The sequence below is a fragment of the Cervus canadensis genome, chromosome 4 (assembly GCF_019320065.1).
Source record: "Cervus canadensis isolate Bull #8, Minnesota chromosome 4, ASM1932006v1, whole genome shotgun sequence".
Lineage (NCBI taxonomy): Eukaryota > Metazoa > Chordata > Mammalia > Artiodactyla > Cervidae > Cervus > Cervus canadensis.
Window position 1 is genome coordinate 103584005 of NC_057389.1, and position 18621 is coordinate 103602625.

Sequence of the window (18621 nt, forward strand, 5' to 3'; positions counted from 1 at the left end):
TTCCGGGGCCTCGGAACCCCAGCCCCTGGTGTGTGCCCCTGAGGGTTCTGTTCATTCCACGACATCAAACTCAGAATCTCACAGACCCGAGCATTGTTGAATTTCAGACTCTCAGAATTCTAAGAGCAGGGGGTCTGCAAACTGCAGCCAGTGGGCGATGGCTAGACCATCACCTCGAGCTGTGAGTAGTTTTTCTACTTTTAAGGGATTGGGGGAAAAAATCAGAAGAAGGATATTTTATGATGTGTGTTTATTACAGGACATTTAGACTTTAATGCCAGTAAATAAAGTTGTGTTGGCCACAGCCGTGCCCATTCACGTTCAGATCTTCTGTGGCTGGCTTATTTGAACTGCAATGGCTGAGTTCAATGTCAGATTTACCACCTGATCCTTCACACCAAAAGTCTGCTGACCCCTGATCTAGAGCGTTAGAAGCTACAGATCTTATTTGACATTTCTAGACTCTTTTTTTTTTTTTGGCCCAAACTTTATTTTTTAAATGAAGTTGTTTTAAATATATTTTTAGTTGGAGGATAATTGCTTTGCAATGTTGTGTTGGTTTCTCCCATACAACAACATGGGGCTTCCCAGGTGGCTCAGATGGTAAAAAATCCACCTGCAATGCAGGAGACCTGGGTTCGATCCCTGGGTCAGGAAGATCCCCTGGAGAAGAGAATAGCTACCCACTCCAATATTCTCGCCTGGAGAACTCCATAGACAGAGGACCCTAACTGCATGGGGTCACAAAGAGTCAGACACAACTGAGTGACTAACACACATACATATATATTCCCTCCTTCTTGAACCTCCCTCCCACGCCCACCCCATCCCACCCCTCTATGTCGTCACAGAGTGCCAGGCTTCTAGACTCTTAACAAAACTAAAATCCTGAAAGAGCCAGACCTTAGACTCTCAAGATTCCAAAATATTTGAAGCTTATAAATCTAGAGTCATAGAGGGTTTGCATTTACAGAGCCCTCGAATCTGCAGTTTTTAACCCCCATTAAAGAAGAGAGTTGTAGTACTTCATACTGTACACTTAAAAATGGTTAAGATGGCTCTTTCCCAGCTGGAACCATGGAGGGTGCAGAAGAGAAGAAAAAGAAGATTCCTGCTGTGCCAGAAACCCTTAAGAAAAAGCGAAAGAATTTCGCAGAGCTTAAGATCAAGCGCCTGAGAAAGAAGTTTGCCCAAAAGATGCTTCGAAAGGCAAGGAGGAAGCTTATTTATGAAAAAGCTAAGCATTACCACAAGGAATACAGGCAGATGTACAGAACTGAAATTGGAATGGCTAGGATGGCACGAAAAGCCGGCAACTTCTATGTACCCGCGGAACCCAAATTGGCATTTGTCATCAGGATCAGAGGTATCAACGGTGTGAGCCCAAAGGTTTGAAAGGTGCTGCAGCTCCTTTGCCTCCGGCAGATCTTCAGTGGCACCTTTGTGAAGCTCAACAAGGCATCAGTTAACATGCTGAGAATTGTGGAGCCATACACTACATGGGGGTACCCAAATCTGAAGTCTGTGAATGAATTGATCTACAAGCGTGGTTATGGCAAAATCAACAAAAAGCGAATTGCCCTGACAGACAACGCATTGATTGCTCGATCTCTTGGGAAATACGGAATCATCTGCATGGAGGATCTGATTCATGAGATCTATACCATTGGAAAACATTTCAAAAAAGCAAACAACTTCCTGTGGCCCTTTAAATTGTCTTCTCCACGAGGTGGAATGAAGAAAAAGACCACCCATTTTGTAGAAGGTGGAGATGCTGGCAACAGGGAAGACCAGATCAACAGGCTTATTAGAAGGATGAACTAAGGTATCTACCAGGATTATTTTTGTAATCTGATCCGTTAATAAACAATTGAAACAAACAAACAAAAAATGGTTAAGATGGCAAATTTTACGTTATATGTGTTTTACCACAACTTTCTTTAAAAAATTAAAGAACAAGGAAGTTTTCTCTGGACTGATATGGAACAATCTTGAGAATGAATTATTAAGTGGAAAAAGCAGTCAGTTAAACTGTATGGCCTGTCACCATTTGTCATAAAAAATGGGCATATTCACTGATCTTCATGCCAGTTATTTCAGGAAATGTATCATGGTAATAATAGGAGGTTTGGGATTTCCTTGTGTGGTCCAGTGGGTAAGACTCTGTGTTTCTAATGCAGGGGGTGTGGGTTCGATCCCTGGTCGGGGAACTAAGATCCCACATGTCTGCCTTGCAGTGGGGGAAAAAAAAAAAGACTTTATAGTTAAAAAAAAGGTGGGGGTGGGGGAAGGTTTTTACCTGAGCTCACTCCTTAAAACTTTCTGAAATATGAATTATGTGTAAATATTACCTATTTAAAGAGTTAAAATTTTTGAAATTCATAGAATTCTCAGAAAGAAAGAATTCTGTAGGAGCTGGAACCCCACAGGTTTGGGAGGCTGGGGATTTCATGGTGTGTACCTGGGTCTGCTCAGGTCCTGCACCCAGCGGGGGCTTCAGGGGGTCCTCATGCTCGTCCCCACCCCCACAGTGCAAAGAGGAAGCGGTGGGCACGCTGGATGCCATACAGGTCCTCACGGGGGTCAGCCAGCTCCTGCCCAAGTCTCGCGAGAACTACCTGAACCGCTGCATGGACCAGGAGCGGCTGCGGAGGGAGAGCACCAGCCAGAAGGAGATGGACAAGGTGGGCGCTGAGCTGCAGGTCCCAGCCACCCCCGGCCCGCACGGATCCGAGGAGTTTGCCGAGAGGTGGCGGGGCTGCCTGATGGGAGAGTGGAAACGCACACAGAGCCATGGTCATCGAACCTGCGTGAACCACACCCTGGGCACCCCAAGGAGTCTACGTGCTGGGGGACGGGGCCACTGGAAGTGCCCCGAGGGTCCCTTTCCCAACCCCGTGCCCTCACTGTACCTCCTAGGCGGAGACCAAGACCCGGAAGGCAGCAGAGAGCCTGCGGCGTTTGGTGGAGAAATACAACTCAGCCCGTTCTGACTTTGAGCAGAAGATGCTGGACTCAGCTCTGGTAAGAACCGGGCCCTGGAGACCTACACATTCCTGGGCCCAGGATGCTGTGGGCCTCAGAAATCCAGAACCTTCCAAACCTTCGACTCCCAGAAGCCTTAGAATCACAGGCTAAAACTGTACAATTCTAGAGCCAGTTAGCTATTGTTGTTGTTGTTGATGTTATTATTATTTCAAAGACCAAATCAGTTCTGTGCCTTAATTTCACCATTTGTAAAATGGGGACAGTAATACTACCTGCCTCATAGACTTGTGAAGATTAAATGAGTCGCCATATATGAAATTTTCAGACTAGTACCAGGTGCATAGAAACCACTCTATGATGTATTATTATTATTATTGATGAGGTTTTTGAACAAGATGGGGCAGGATTTAGAAGCCAAGAGTCTCCTGACATGTCATGGTGACTGAAAAGCCTGGATTCCTGGTCTAGCCTCTGCCTGTCACCAGCCTTTGGCAAGGCACTGCACCTCTCCGGGTCTCTGTCTAATCAAAGGTTTAAAAAGCAGATTGGGAGCTCAGGATTAAGAATTAGATTTTTGTTTTTCTTCTGATTTTGCAGTGATAGAAAGTTGCAAGCAACAGAAATCTTCGTTCACACTGACAAGGAGCCTTACAGGCTCAGGGAACTGAAAAGTTCAGGGTGGGGCTGAGCTTCAGGCATGGCTGGATCCAGGTGCCCAAATGGTGTTGGCAGGAAGCTGTGCCTCTTTGCTTCTCAAATCTGTTTTTCTCCCTGAGGGCTTTATTCCCAGGCAGACACACCCTCCTCAATGTGTGTGTGTGTGTAGCAAAGTAGCCCCCAGCAGCGGCCCCATTTATCTGCCAACTCATTGACTCAGGATAAGAACGTGTTTTTTCTATGATTCCAGCAGAAGTCCCAGAGCTCTTACCCAAATCAATCACTGAGGCCATGGGGTTGGGACATTCTGATTGGTCAGGTGGGGTCACTAGCCACACCTTCCCATTTTGCTCCTCCCTTCCTGCCTCAGCGCTTCCAAGCCATGGAAGAGACCCACCTGCGGCAAATGAAGGCGCTGATGGGCTCTTACGCCCACTCAGTGGAGGACACCCACGTGCAAATTGGGCAGGTGAGTGGGGCTGGGGGTGGGGAATGAGGTTGGGGTGCTGGGCAAGAAGGCCTGGCTACAAACTCCATCCTCCTGGCCCAGGTGCATGAGGAGTTTAAGCAGAATGTAGAAAACGTCAGTGTGGAGATGCTGCTGAGGAAGTTTGCAGAGAGCAAAAGCACAGGCCGGGAGAAGCCTGGTGAGTCGGGGGCATCTATGGGCGTTGGGCTGTGGAGCCACGGCTCTGGGGAAGGAAGGGGATCCAAGAGCCTAGACAATGAACCTCCCTGGGCCTCATTTTCCTCACCAGAAAAATGGGGTTAAAAAAAAGAAAAAGAAAAATGGATTGATGGAACTTCCCCGGTGGTCCAGAGGTTAAGACTTCTTCCAGTGCAGGGGGTGCAGATTCAGTTCCTGGTCAGGGAACTCCCACGTGCCTTGCAGCCAAAAATCCAAAACATAAAACAGAAACAGTATTGTAACAAATTCAATAAAAGACATAAATAGTCCACGTTTAAAAAAATAATCTTTAAAAAGAGTGGACTGAAGACAAATCTAACTCAGCAACCTACAGAGGAAGAGAACTTGATGCCTAATCTTACAGATAGATCGCTTACCACTAGATACCAGAGGGGCCTTGAATGCCAGGGTCAGCCTTTCAGATGTTCCCCTGAGGGCCCAAGGGAGCCACTGAAGATTGTTGAGCAAGAGGCCCATTTGAAAATGTCCCAGATACAGGGTCAAGGAAGAATTGAGAGCCAAAGTTTTAGGGTCACATCTGGGTTTTGCTTTCCTTTGTCACTCACTGTGTCACCTTGGACATCTGTCTTGCCTTCTCTGAGTCTTAGTTTCCTCTTCTGTAAAGTAGGGATGATAGCCCCCAACTAATGGTGTCGTGAAAGTTCACCGTTATTGTTGTTCAGTCACTAAGTTATGTCCGACTCTTTGCAACCCAATGAACTGCAGCACACCAGGCTTCCCTGTCCTTCACTGAGTTTGCTCAAACTCAAAGGACATCATTGAGTCAGTGATGCCATCCAGCCATCTCCTCCTCTGTTGGCCCCTTCTCCTTTTGCCCTCAGTCTTTCCCAGCATCAGGGTCTTTTCCAGGGAGTCAGCTCTTTGCATCAAGTGGCCAAAGTATTGGAGCTTCAGCATCAGTCCTTCCAATGAATATTCAGGGTTCACTAATTTGATGCAAATAAAGGGCAAAATGTGTGCCTGGCACACATTAGGCACTTTAGTAAATGTTGTTTACACCCTTAGGTCTAGACAACCACTAGGGTCTGTCTTTTCTCCCTCCCGTCTCTATAGCTCAGCACCAGCTCAGGCTACCTCTCATTGTGTGAATCTCCATTCTTATCTTTCACTGGCTCCAGATTTCTCATGCCCTGCTCCTGCTCACATAACCTCTATGGCTTCCCGTCACCCTTGGGAGAGAGTCCCAGGGCCTCATCCTGGGACTTAAGGCTCAGCCCACTGCACTGACATTTATGATCCATCCTCTGACCCACCCAAGTTCTACCCAGAAATTCTGGAAGTAAAACTAGCTCAGGCAGTCCCTCCAGTCCATCCCAAGGTGGCGGCCATCCAAGGCAAGACCAAGAACCCTTGGCCCATTCCACTCATGACTGTCTCAGAGACTGGTTCAGCATCTTGGCTCATGCCTTGGACCCCACTCACCTTAAGCTCAGGTCCAGGTGCCACTGTGTGGCCAAAGGTATGTTGCTGAGTTTCTCAATTTTTTCTGTCTCAGGGCCTTTGGACTTTGAGGCGTACAGAGCGGCTACCCTGCAGGAAGGCAAGTACGTCTGGGCCTGGATGCCCAGGCTGGACCACGGGGATGAGGGAGGCAGATCTGAGTGGGAAGGGGACCCCCATCCAGGGCTCATCTGCACCCCTTCGTCTGTTCTCAGCAATGAAACGTTTGCGTGGAGCCAAGGCCTTTCGCCTCCCAGGACTGAGCCGGCGGGAGCGGGAGCCACCTACAGCTGTGTGAGGAAGCACCCCCAGCCCCAGCCCTGGCCCAGGCTACCCCAGGATCCCTCCTCACTCCTAGGCTGTCCCGGAAGTCCCCTGCTTAGGGTAGCCCAGGAGAATTTCTATTCCAGGCTAGCCCAGGATCCCCTCTACCCAGGCCAGCCCAGAAGCACTTCTGTCCAGACTGGCTCAGTATTACCAATGCCCAAGCTAGTCCAGGGGGCTACCCAAATGGTACTAGTGGCAAAGAACCAGCCTGCCAATGCAGGAGACTTAAAAGACATGGGCTCAGCCCCTGGGTGGGGAAGATCCCCTGGAGGAGGGCATGGCAACCCACTCCAGTATTCTTGCCTGGAGAATCCCGTGGACAGAGGAGCCTGGCGGGCTACAGTCCATGGGGTCACAAAGAGTTGGACACGAGCAAAGTGACTTAGCACACACACAAGCTCGTCCAGAATTCTCCTTTTGCCAAGACTAGACCAGGGGCAGCCTGTTCCAGACCCACCCAGAATTACCCCTGCCCCGGCTGGCCTGGGATTTCTCCCTGGCAGGGCTAGACTTGCTATTTCCACCATCTCATTTAGCCTGGTAATTCTACATTTGTCAAGATGAGCCCAAGAGTCTCTCTGCCCAAACTAGTACCAAATTCTTCCCTATACCCGTGGTCTCCCTGGCTAGCCCAGGGTTAGCCTTGCCCAGGCTAGCCCAGGATTCTTCTCTTTGGCAAGGCTGGCCCCATTATTTCCCTGCCAAGGTGAGCCCTACATTCAGACTGATTTCCAAGTCCCTCCCCTTCCAAGCTGTTTGAGAATGCCCCATACTCAGCTAACTCAGACTCACTGGCCCCAGCCCCAAGCTAGCTCCAAGGTTGCACCATCTGCAGGGCTGACCCAGGACCACAGAGCCGCCCAGGGACTGCCAGCAGGTTCCGCATGTGGTGTTGGGGGTGGAGGGGAGGGCCAGCAGAGGTGGGGGAGCAGACACTGACATCTCCTTCTCATCCCCAGAGATCCCCTGGAACCTGATTTAGGGGTGAGTGCCATGGGAGGGGCCGAGCCACGCTGCCCAGTGGGAGGGCTCCGGTCCCGCTTTACTCCCCACTCCCATGCCTGGAAACCACGCCTGGAACTCAAGGGGCTAGAGGTCACACAGCTTAGGGACCAGGTTCCTGTCACACAGGGGCTGCAAACCCCCATGGACAATGTGGGAGGGACCAATATCCTCCCTGCGCTTCAATTTGCCCCTCAGGACAGGTAGTGGCGTGCTGTCTTCCTCTAAGAACCTGCCCACACGCTGCGGGAAGATAGTTACTGCCATTGGGGTTCTTTTTTGATCTGAGTCAGGGCCCAGAGGTGGGAGGCGGGCGTGGCAGGGTGAGATGGGAGGTTTGGTCCCGGAGAGCCTAACACATTGCTTGCTTGTCCCCTCCCAGACTTGTCCAGAGGTGGATGAGGAAGGTTTCACCATCAGGCCTGATGTCACCCAGAACAATATCCTCCTGGCGCCCTCTGGGGGCAGTTGTTGGCACAGCAAGGACAAAGCTCCATCCACAGGGATCCACCCGCCATTAGCAACCCTCTCTGCGTACATCCTGGGTGGAGCCTCCTCCAGTTGTGAAGCAAGCAGATTCAGATTCAGACTCACCCCAAGGGGTCAGAGCCAAGCAAGAGAGAGAGAGAGGAGGGCTTGGTTATCGCAGAGAGGGGAGCAAAAGGGGCTTCCTGGAAGAGGTGGTCACGTGCTGGGGTTTAGCAGCTGAATAGTTTGCTAATTAGGTCAGGGCATGCTTATATGAGGGGCTTCTCAGGTGGCGCTAGTGGTAAAGAAACCACCTGCCAATGGAGGAGATGCGGGTTTGATCCCTGGGTCAGGAAGATCCCCTGGAGGAGGAAATGGCTACCCACTCCAGTATTTTTACCTGGGAAATCCATGGCCCAGAAGCCTGCTGGGCTACAGTCCACAGGGCTGTGAAGAGTCAGACACGACTGAATGACCGAGCCCACACCCATGCGTGTATGAAGGCTTGTGGGGAGAGGAGGAGGGTGGTGCGGCAAGGGTGTCGAGTGATGAGAGAGGAAATGGTGCAGCGCCTCAAAGGGGTACGGGCAGGAAGGGACGGATTTGAGGGCCGACTGGCGGGGACACCAGTGTTGGCGCCTTGACTGCAGTGCACGCACAGAGCCCACCCACCTCTCGTCCAGCGACTCCGACTTTGATGACGAGGAGCCCCGCAAGATCTACGTGCACATCAAGCCTGCCTCAGCCCGGGCCCCGCCCTGCAGCCCCAAGGCAGCTGCGGCCCAGCTCAAGGCCACAGCCGGCAGCCTCATCCTCCCGCCTGGCCCCGGGGTGAGGCGTGGGGAGATGCCATGCGTGGGGCAGGGGGCGCTGGCTGAATGCCCCCCCGACCTGATGCCACCCCTTTGTCCACAGGGCACCATGAAACGCCATTCTTCACGTGAGTAGTCTGTTGAGGGGTCTTCAGTTTGACAAGAGGCATGTGGAAGGGAGACTGGGCCTGGAATATGGGTGTGGGTTTGAGTCCCAGCTCTGCTGTGTGTGACTTGGGGCAAGCTGCTTGCCCACTCTGATCTCACTCTCCTTTAATGACCTGGGGTAATTCGTTACGAGAATTAAATGAGAGCCCAAGGGGACCGCCGAGGCCAGGAGAGAAGCCAAACACTGGAGACAAGTTGGCTCAGGTTCAAACCCCTCTCTGCCTGATCCGCTGGTTGCTTTGGGCGGCTGACTGGCAGCCCCAAGCCTCGGTCTCCTGGTCTGTGAGGCGGGAAACCGTGCAGGCTTGGTGACGGGAAGGCTTAGGAGGTCCATCTCTCATAGGGGACCCTGCCGGGAGACCACAGAGGCCTCAATCCGCCCCCAGGGCCAGCAGGTGGGTGCCATGGGGGTGGGGCATTGGGCCCACACGGGTGGGCAGGTGGGCGGCCCGTCCCTGACCCCACCTCTTCCTCCTCATCCCCTGCTGCCTCCCCAGGTCTCTGACTCCCCTTCTTTCACCCTGGCAGGGAGTTAAGGACGTGCCGTTTTTGGGGGACCACTTAGTCATTCGTTTGGTGAACATTTATTGGGTGCTTGTGTGTACTCCTGCTGTTCTGGGTTCCAAAGATAAATGATAGATAGATCCTCCTCGGAGTCACATTCTAGTGGCTCAGATTTTTTAAGTAGTAAGCACATTAGAGCATATCTGATGCTTCGAAGTGCTGTGAAGAAACTAAAATAGGGAATGTGACGGGAAATAGGACTGAGTGCCTTTAGTTGGGGCCCTGGTGGAGGGGTAGCGGGAGAGGGGGGAGGGCCTTGAGCTGACTCCTGAAGAGGAGCAGGATGTGGCTCTTGGGAGATTTGGGGCAACAGAGCTCAAGACCAAAAACAGGGTATGCCAAGGTCCTGAAGTGGAAGGGAGGAAGCGTGGAAGTGATAGAACGCACCCCGCCTGTCCAATCCGTGTCCCCAGCTGTGCGGAGAAGCTGCAATCGGATGAGCAGGTTTCCAAGAACCTCTTTGGGCCTACCCTAGAGTCCGCCTTGGACCACGAAGATTTTACAGGTGATGGGGGTGGGGCTTCGGGGCATGGGCGTGGCCACAGGAGGTGGGTGGGGCCACTACAAGAGTAGGAGGCTCGGATAGGCGGGACGGTGGGATGGGTTGGAGGGAGGAGGTGGGGATCCTTTGTGGGTCAAAGGCAGGGTGGGCGAGGCCACAGCCAGAATGGGCGGAGCTGGCTAGAAGGTGCGGCCTTTGTGGGAGTGGGATGACAATAGTGGATGGGCGGGGCATCAGTAGAGATGGACAAGGCCTGCTGAGGAGGACAAGACATTGAATGGGGGCGGACCATCCTCAGCATGGGCGTGGCCTGCGGGAGGATTGACAGGACTCCGTATGAGTGGGGTCTGGAGCTGGCGGCCCCCTTCCCTCCCCCAGGCTCTAGCAGCCTCGGCTTCACCTCCAGCCCCTCGCCTTTCTCCTCCTCGTCTCCCGAGAACGTGGAGGACTCCGGACTGGACTCACCATCCCACGCCGCACCGGGTCCCTCCCCGGATTCCTGGGTCCCACGCCCAGGCACCCCACAGAGCCCACCTACTTGTAGGGTGTCACCCCCAGAATCGAGGGGCACACAGTCCCTGCTGCCATCAGACTCGCCACAGCCCCTTGCAGCCTCCCCGAGCCCCTGGGGGCCGGAGGCTGTGGCTGGAGGAGGTGAGTCCCTCTACCCCTGGTCTGAGAGTTTTCTGAGCCCTGGGGGATGAGAGAGTTCCTAATGTGGCCAGGGCCTGAACAGGGTGTTGAGAGATACAGCCGGGATGCAGGCAGGCAGAAACCCTAATCCCTGCAGGGACATTAATGAGATGGATGTTGAACAAGGCAGGAGGTGACAGGTACCTGGTGACAGCCCTGGAGGGAGGGGCTGTGAGCAGAGAGGGTGAAACCTGCTGGGGTTACAGGCTCTCTGACCACTTGGTCGCTGAGGATGGGAAGTGACCAGGGAGGTGAGTCCAGGTAAGCGGTGATGGGGTGACAGTGGGGAGAAGCCGCCGGTGGACATGGGGCCCAGAGAAAAGAGGAATCAGGGCGGAGGGCCTGAGAGCAACTGAAAAGAGAGGGAGGGGCAGAAAGAGCAGGAAGGATGGGGCGGAAGAAGCTGGGGTGGGGGTGTGTCAAGGCTGGGAGGGAGGAGGGGATTGGGTGTGAGTTGGCTTCTGGGGCCTCAGAGGGACTGCGGGCTGTGGCCACATGAGATCCCCAGCAGTGGAGGTAGAGGGTACTGTCCTTGGTGTAAAGAAAGAGCCTGGTTGGAACTGGTTCACAGGAGGGCTCAGGGCTCAGGGGAGTGAGTGTAGACCACAAGTGTAGACAGATGAAGTTATCAGAGCTTTATTGTAGAATTAAGGTTCTCAACTGGGCTGGTTCTGCCCCCTTATTCCCCGGGGAACACTTGGCAACGGCATCACTATACTTGATTGTCACCACTTGGGGGCAGGGTACACCTGACGTTTGCAGGGTGGAGGCCAGGGAGGAAGACAGCCCCACCATAGCAAAGGCTCTGACCCTGTTGAGAACCTTAGGATAGACAGCATAGTCTGGGGTGTAGGTGGGCAAGTAAGCGTTTATAGATGGAGCAAAGCAGGAATGCTAGGGAAGCAGGGGAGCAAGGGGAACTGAGGTGTTACACTGAGATTAAATTAGAAAGGTGTGACTTGGACACTGGCCAGGGTGGAAGACCCTCTCAGAGAGGATGAAGGTCGAAGAATTGCCAAATGTTGGATAAAAGGTCTCTGCCAAATCCCCCCACCTGCAACAGTGTGCCTGCCTTCTGAACATCCAGCCCTTGTTTGCATACCTCCAGCAATGGGGAGCTCACCCCTTATTGAGCAGTCTCGTGTCTGGGAGACTCAGGGTTGCATATGGTGTCTCCAATCCTGTCCAGCACCTTCTCTGCAGCCCTAGGACTTCTGACCATCAGGGGGTTTCCCCCTGTAAGCCCGATTCTCAGACTGGGGCTGAATTCTTCTGCCGAGAGGCCCAGACAGCAGCTGAGCCGTGTCTGTTCTTATGCTTGTTCCCCAGACTTGCCTGTACCTGCTGACCTTGCAGTCAGGGAGGGTCTGGCAGCCCCATCCCGGAGACCGCGCTCCAGGAAGACATCCTGTCCCCTCATGCGCAGCAATGGGGACCTGGTAGGGTCGGGGGTAGCAGGAGCTGGGCTGCGGGGGTCGCCTCCAGGGTCGGCATCAGGGCACTTCTGCCAGGGTGTTCACAGGCCGGCTTATCTTCTTCCCTTCCAGTCTCGTTCTCTGAGCCCCTCCCCACTGGGCTCTTCAGCTCCAAGCTCCATCCCTGAACGGCCGAGCTTCTCGTCCCAGACAGGACATGGTACGTGGGTCCTCCCTGGGCTTCAGGTTCACCTTCTCCAGTCCGGGTGGGTGGCCAAGTGATACAATGGAGGCTTTGTCGCAGAGGGCGGGGGTTCGGGAGCCTGGGACCTGTGCTCACTCTGTCTGTCGCCCATTCCCTCCCTGCCACCCCCAGGCGTCTCCCGGGGTCCCAGCCCTGTGGTCCTGGGCTCCCAGGATACCCTGCCCGTGGCCACTGCCTTCACTGAGTACGTCCACGCCTACTTCCGTGGCCACAGCCCCAGGTACAGAGGGGTGGGGCAGATGGTGACAAGCAAACAGGGCTTCCTGGGAGCTGTGCATCTGGGTTCCAGCAGGGCCAGCGTCCAGGGGGGTTTCATGATCTGCTTTACCATGGAACAGCCTCGAACATGGAGCTGAACAACTAGGCCCATCCTGAGAGCAATAGGAACCACAGAGGGCATTTGAACAGGGCTAAGGCATTGATGTGGGCTTCCCAGGTGGCTCAGTGGTAAAGAATCCGCCTGCCAAGCAGGAGATTCAGGTTCCCTGTGTCGGGAAGATCCCCTGGAGAAGGAAATGGCAACTCACTCCAGTATTCTTGTCTGGAAAATCCCATGGACAGAGGAGCCTGGCAGGCTACAGTCCATGGGGATGCAAAGAGTCGGACATGACTTAATGACTGAGCAGGTGCACACACTCAGGCAGGCAGACAAGGCACTGATGTAGCCCTGGTTAGAGGAGCTCCTCTGAGGCTGCTGTGGGCATCAAACAGAAGGGAGCAAGACCAGAGGCCAGCCACAGAGCGGGAAAGGGAAGGGTGAATTGAGGGACCAGGGATAATCTGGGGGGCATGCCCAGCTGAAGACACCATAAGATCAAGCCACAAGGAGGAGGAGAGTATCAGACCCAAAACCCAAGCTGAGGACTGAATGTTTTGCTTTGAGCTTCCTGGTGGCCTAGGGGAAAAGAGAAGTGGGGAAGGGAGTGTCCCTGTCTCCTTCAGCTCATTGTGGATTCTTCCTGGTGTCCAGATTGCTGTCCAGGCAGGGACACAAGGGGAGGCAGCTGGGGCTGGGATGCCGCCGTGGTCAGGGCCTTGCTGATTCTGATGGACCTGGTGAGCCTCAGGCTACAGTGGAGCTAGGAGCGAGGGGAGGATGAGGGGCCTGGTAGACCCTAAGCCAATGCCCAGTTTCTTCAACTCCCCCCACCAGCTGCCTGGCTCGAGTAACTGGGGAGCTGACCATGACCTTCCCTGCCGGCATCGTGCGTGTGTTCAGTGGGACGCCACCCCCTCCCGTCCTCAGCTTCCGCCTCGTGCATACAGCCCCCATTGAGCACTTCCAGCCCAATGCTGACCTGCTCTTCAGGTACCGTTAGAGGAAGGGGTGCAAAGTTAGGTGGTACCAGGGGCTGGTGGAGGCTAGGCGCTCCCCGGCTCTGAATTTCTGTTCTGCCTCCTGGGGTTTGCTGTGTGACATTGGGCAAGTCACTCTCCCTCTCCGAAACTCACTTTCCTTCCCTCTTTTGCTTCCCGCCACCCTCCTTTCCTGGGAGTTCCACTTTACTGGTCCCAAGGTTAGCCTGGGAATCTGCATCTTTAGGAAGCCTTTGGTGTAGGCATCTCCGAAGGGTTGGGATGATTACTCTTGGTCTCTGCAGTGACCCTTCCCAGAGTGACCCGGAGACCAAAGACTTCTGGCTCAACATGGCGACTCTGACCGAGACTCTGCAGCGCCAGGCAGAGCAGAACCCAGCTGCCTCCTACTACAATGTGGTGCTTCTGCGGTACCAGGTGGGCCAGGTGGATGGAGTGGGGCAGTGTAAGGGGGCCAGGACTTTGCTGGTGCAGACGGCTGCATTTTGCAAATTAGAAGGGGCCTTTTCCCAGGGCCTGTCCCCAGGAGCATGTTGGAATGAGGCACTCTACTGCCCTCTGCTGGACATGCCATGTAATACAACCTCTCATCAACAAAGAGCTCCCTTGGGGTATCAATCAGGAGCCCCTTGGGTGTCACAGGCAGTGCAGAATCAGGTCATTTGAATGGTGGGTGGCATGGCAGGGGCGGCGTGGCTGGATAGTGTGCAGTGTGGCAGGACAGGGCAGCTCAAGCCACATCCTCTCTCCCGTTCTTGCCCCTCCTAGTTCTCCCGCCCCGGGCCCCAGTCCATGCCTCTGCAGCTGAGCGCCCACTGGCAGTGTGGGCCGACCCTCACTCAGGTCTCGGTGGAGTACAGCTACCAACCCGGTGCCACAGCTGTGCCCACGCCGCTCACCAATGTCCAGATCCTGCTGCCCGTGGGGGAACCTGTGACCAATGTCCGCCTGCAGCCGGCTGCCACCTGGTGAGGGCGAGCGGGAGGCGGGGGAGGCTCAGAACCTCCCTCCGATGCAGCATCTGATGGGTCCACCATAGGCCTGATCATTCACTGTGGGCTCCCCTTGCTCGGGGACTTCCCAAAGAGGCTTGGGGTTAAAGAATCCATCCACCAGTGCAAGGAGACGCAGGAGACATGGATTCAGTCCCTGGGTCAGGAAGATCCCCTGGAGGAGGAAATGGCAGCCCACTCCAGTATTCTTGCCTGGAGAGTCCCCATGGACAGGGGAGCCTGCGGGTTACAGTCCATGGGGTCGCAAAGCATCAGAGAGGACTGGAGCGACTGAGCGTGCATGCACGTGCCTTGCTTGGAGCTAAGGGCAATATCATTAACAAAAGTAATGTCTGACACCAAAAGCTTCCTACATGTCAGGCTTGTTCTACATCTCTGCATACACTCACTGGCTCGGGGCTTTTAGCAATCCCCTGAGGGGTGGACCACCATCATCCCCACTTACAGAGGGGGAGCTGAGGTATACCGAGGCAAAGTCACTTACCGGAGGTCACACCAGGATGTGAACCAGCCACCCACTCGTGGCCCCCGGGGTTTTGAGTCACTGTACAACATTGCCTTTGTTTTGTACAAAAGGTAGAACCTACAACCAAGAAACCAAATTTATAGGACCGAATGCATCACCTAAAAGTGCTGCAAGGCTGAGGAGCCTTCAGGAACCAGCTGCTCCACACCCCTGCCCCCCTTTTCACACATGGGGAAACGGAGGCCAGGGAGGGGACCTGGCTATCTCAGGTCATGTTGCCAAGAGGCAGCTGAGCTGGGACCCTGGGCTCTGAATGTCTTTTCTGGGAAAGACCTGACCTGATCTCTTGATGCCAGGAACCTGGAGGAGAAGCGGCTCCTATGGAAGCTTCCAGATGTGTCTGAGGCAGGGGGTGAGTTATGGTTGTACATAAGGGCTTGGAGGTCTCAAATGGGAAAGGCTTATTTAAACTAGGGGAGAGGGAATTCCCTGGCAGTCTAGTGGCTAGGACTTCACACTTTCACTGCTGAGCGCTGGGGTTTGATTCCTGGTTGGGGAACTAAGATCCAGTAAACCATGGGAGGCAGCTAAAAATGTTTTGTAAATAAACTAGGGGAGAACTAGGGATGTGCTGGAGACAGGGAAGTGTAGGCGTCAAGGAAAGCTTAAAAGGGTTTTGACAAAGTGGGAAGAGAGGGCATCCCAGGGCAGGGGTGCAGGAAGTGCAAAGGCCCTGAGGCAGAATTCTTTGCAAACCACACACAACCCCAACAGGACCGCAGGGAAGTGTGCCGGACACAGGAAGGGAACAGAGCCGCAGATCAAAGGGCTTGGGGGTAGGGTGAGGAGGAGCCCAGGTCAAGGAGGGCTGGGGTTGGGAAAGGGCCCCGCTGACCTCAGGCCTCCCCAGGCTCTGGCCGCCTGTCTGCCAGCTGGGAGCCATGCTCTGGGCCCAGCACACCCAGCCCTGTGGCTGCTCAGTTCACCAGCGAGGGGGCCACTCTGTCCGGCGTGGACCTGGAGCTGGTGGGGAGTGGCTACCGCATGTCACTGGTAAAGAGGAGGTTCGCCACAGGTATGCCCGTGCCCTGCCACTGCGCATCCCCGGAGCCAGGACCAGGCCCGGCTCTGAGTCCCACTCATTGCTTCTGCTAGGATGCAGGGGGAGGGGAGACATTTAGGGTGTTTGGAAAAGACAGGTGGGTGTTGGGGTCTGGAGACCCAAGATGGGGGGTACGGGTCAGAGCCCCAGTGAAAGGGATCAAGAAGTATCCTCTATGGGACTTCCCTGACGGTCCAATGGTTAAGACACCATGCTTCCACTGCAAGGGGCATGGATTTGAGCCCTAGTCAGAGAACACATGCTCAGAGCAGCCAAAAAAGAAAGAAAAAAAGAAGTGTCCCCTGGCTGGCTGGCGTCCTTGCAAGAACCCAAGGCAGGGAGCCGGAAGCCCCACTGGTGCATCCACCCCCACCCCCATCCCATGCTTCTGTCCCCACAAGCGGCTGCTGGGGTCCAGGGGACAGTGGGAACAGTGAGTTACAGGGGTGTTTGGGAGAGCTTAGGGGATCCCTTCTCCCCTCACCACTCTATCTCCACAGGGAAGTACCTGGTGAGCTGTTAAGCCCGCAGAAGCTGACCAGTGTTGCTGGCCCCAGCTCTGCACTGCACCCTGGTGCTCGCTGACTGCTTCCTGCCCTCCTGCTGGACCCGGGGGCTCCCCATCTGGCCTCCCCTGAGGCCCTGACTCCATGGAGAGGATCCCCATACTCAACTTGGCTGAGCCTGAGATCCACTCCTGCTCACGCCAACCCCCATGCAGGTCCTCGACCTTTTGATGTTCTTTACATAAACACTCTATTTTCTAATAAAATAAATAACAAGACTTTTCCTGCACCAGGAAGTTTCCTTCACACTTCCAGAGAGGAGAGGAAGAAAAGACGGATGGGTAGGAGAGATCTAAAATTCCTAATGATCTTACCACTACCCCTCCACCCTTATCTAGGCAGTGCAGGGTGATATTGAGGTGGGGAAAGCCAGATACGAACACCCCCAACCCCATGGACACCTCCAGTCCTGTGGGCTGGTGAAAGAGAACACACACTAGAGGAACCTAGAGCAGGATGCCAGAAAGACTTCCTAAGCAGAGGGCATTATAAACGGGGCTTTGAGGTTTGAGTAGAAGTTTTCAGGCTGGTGTGGACATGCCAAGCAGAATCATATGAGTTGGCATCCCAAGGGGTGGACACAGGAGGTGCAAAGACCTCGAGGCAGGATTCCTTTGCAAACCACACACAGCCCTGTGGGACCAAAGGAAAACGGTGCAAAAAGCAATTAGTGTGGGGAAGCAAATAGCCCACCAACACTGACTGAGGACTTACAGTCACCTAGGACTTACAGCCACCTACAGCTATGAGCAAGACAAAGCTCTTGAAAGCCGTGAGGCTGTGAAGCTGAAAAGACAAGGCTTAGAGCCAGTGGCTGTGTGACTGAGCCGAGCTCCCAGGCCTCATCTGTAACCTACCTCATTAGGTGCTTGTGAGGAGGTCACATACTTTGAAGAGTGCCTAGTATAGAGTAAGTACTCCAGAAGTCCTGGTATTTTCTTATTTACTGGGGGTCCCTGGGTGGAAGGTGGGGACCTAAGAGCAGGTGGGCAAGGGGTGGCCTGAGGGAGGGCCAGGACAAGTGAGGTAGCCAGCATACTGTGGTGAGGAGCAGGTCTGAGCTTGATGGAAAGTCCTGGGTCCTGGTGGACATGTGGGGATCCTGGGTACATGACTCAAGGCCATGGAGATCCCAGGGATCGCACCAGCGCACATACTTTGCTGCCTCCGACAGGACTTTAGAGCCAGTGCTGGTGGATCCTTCCCCTCACAGGCCCTCGGCTCCTCAGCTACAAGTTCATAGCCCACACTCACCCTAGGTTCCCTGAGTTCATGAGCCCCATAAATATGCTAGATCAAATGTCAGAGCCTATGGGATTGTCCCCTCCCTCCAAGTCTTTGCACACGTGCATACATGAGTATGCGTATTCTCAGTGGCTTTGAGCCCTCCTTAACAGTCCCTTTGCTACCCCTGTATGGCTGAAAGGCTAGGGTGCCACGTCCACACTGTGGACCAGAGCATGAGGAAACACTGGTGTTTATCACAGCTCTGAGCGTTTGCTGGGTTTGGGTTCTGGCCTATCTGATAAGAAGCAGGAAAATGCTACCTCCTGGTGGTTTTCATTTGCTTTCCTTGGGTCACAAGTGAGGCTGGGCAACCTTTAAATCACATCAGGCATTTCTGGGTACAGCCTCTTAAGTGCCCGGACATCCAGAACCGGTGTGACAGGTGCCTATGTGGGAGGGTGAGTCCCAGGAGGGAAGGTGGGATCCCTATTTAACTGGACAACCCCAGGCAGGCAGCCTTGTCATTTGATGGTTTACAATGTCCTGGGCTCCTACACCTTGGAGGCCTCCAGACACAAAGCAATTAGGTAACCAGCCAGAGGCCACCCCCAGTAGCTGAATGGCCTGAGATATATTATTTTTTAACTGAGGTGACATTCACATAACAGAAAATTAATGATTTAAACAATTCAGGGATTTTCCTGATGGTCCAGCGGCTTAAACACAGCACTCCCAATGCAGGGGCCTGAGAACTAGATCCCACATGTCACAGTGAAAAGATCCCTCCTGCAGCCAAATAAATAGATAAAATAATATATTTTTTTAAATACAAAAGAATTTAGTGCCATATAGCACAACCACTAGTTGTCAACTGTCCCCTCTAGTTCTAGAACATTCCGATCACCCCAAAAGGAAACCCA

General features: G+C 53.9%; 1 protein-coding gene and 1 pseudogene across 9 annotated transcripts in view; both read left to right on the forward strand.

Annotated features, from left to right (window-relative positions):
• Positions 1-16692, forward strand: part of FCHO1 (FCH and mu domain containing endocytic adaptor 1) — a 29277-nt gene extending 12585 nt beyond the window's left edge. For 7 of the 8 annotated variants that reach the window (XM_043467298.1, XM_043467303.1, XM_043467302.1 and 4 more), the window contains 22 exons: positions 2532-2684; positions 2920-3024; positions 4016-4114; positions 4196-4292; positions 5850-5894; positions 6010-6088; positions 7081-7105; positions 7506-7563; positions 8247-8422; positions 8507-8531; positions 8915-8966; positions 9549-9640; positions 10016-10291; positions 11660-11769; positions 11878-11965; positions 12122-12230; positions 13164-13319; positions 13612-13744; positions 14096-14295; positions 15163-15218; positions 15717-15881; positions 16409-16692. In XM_043467298.1, the coding sequence (XP_043323233.1) occupies positions 2532-2684; positions 2920-3024; positions 4016-4114; positions 4196-4292; positions 5850-5894; positions 6010-6088; positions 7081-7105; positions 7506-7563; positions 8247-8422; positions 8507-8531; positions 8915-8966; positions 9549-9640; positions 10016-10291; positions 11660-11769; positions 11878-11965; positions 12122-12230; positions 13164-13319; positions 13612-13744; positions 14096-14295; positions 15163-15218; positions 15717-15881; positions 16409-16431 (2322 nt within the window). In that variant the 3' untranslated portion in view covers positions 16432-16692. The remainder of the gene's footprint in view (positions 1-2531; positions 2685-2919; positions 3025-4015; positions 4115-4195; positions 4293-5849; positions 5895-6009; positions 6089-7080; positions 7106-7505; positions 7564-8246; positions 8423-8506; positions 8532-8914; positions 8967-9548; positions 9641-10015; positions 10292-11659; positions 11770-11877; positions 11966-12121; positions 12231-13163; positions 13320-13611; positions 13745-14095; positions 14296-15162; positions 15219-15716; positions 15882-16408) is intronic. The other variant, XM_043467305.1, reaches the window with a different exon arrangement.
• Positions 1063-17497, forward strand: LOC122440722 (annotated as a pseudogene). The gene is made up of 2 exons (XR_006269150.1): positions 1063-1825; positions 17485-17497. The product of XR_006269150.1 is annotated as a 60S ribosomal protein L7-like (transcript).
• Positions 17498-18621: the final 1124 nt, after the last annotated feature.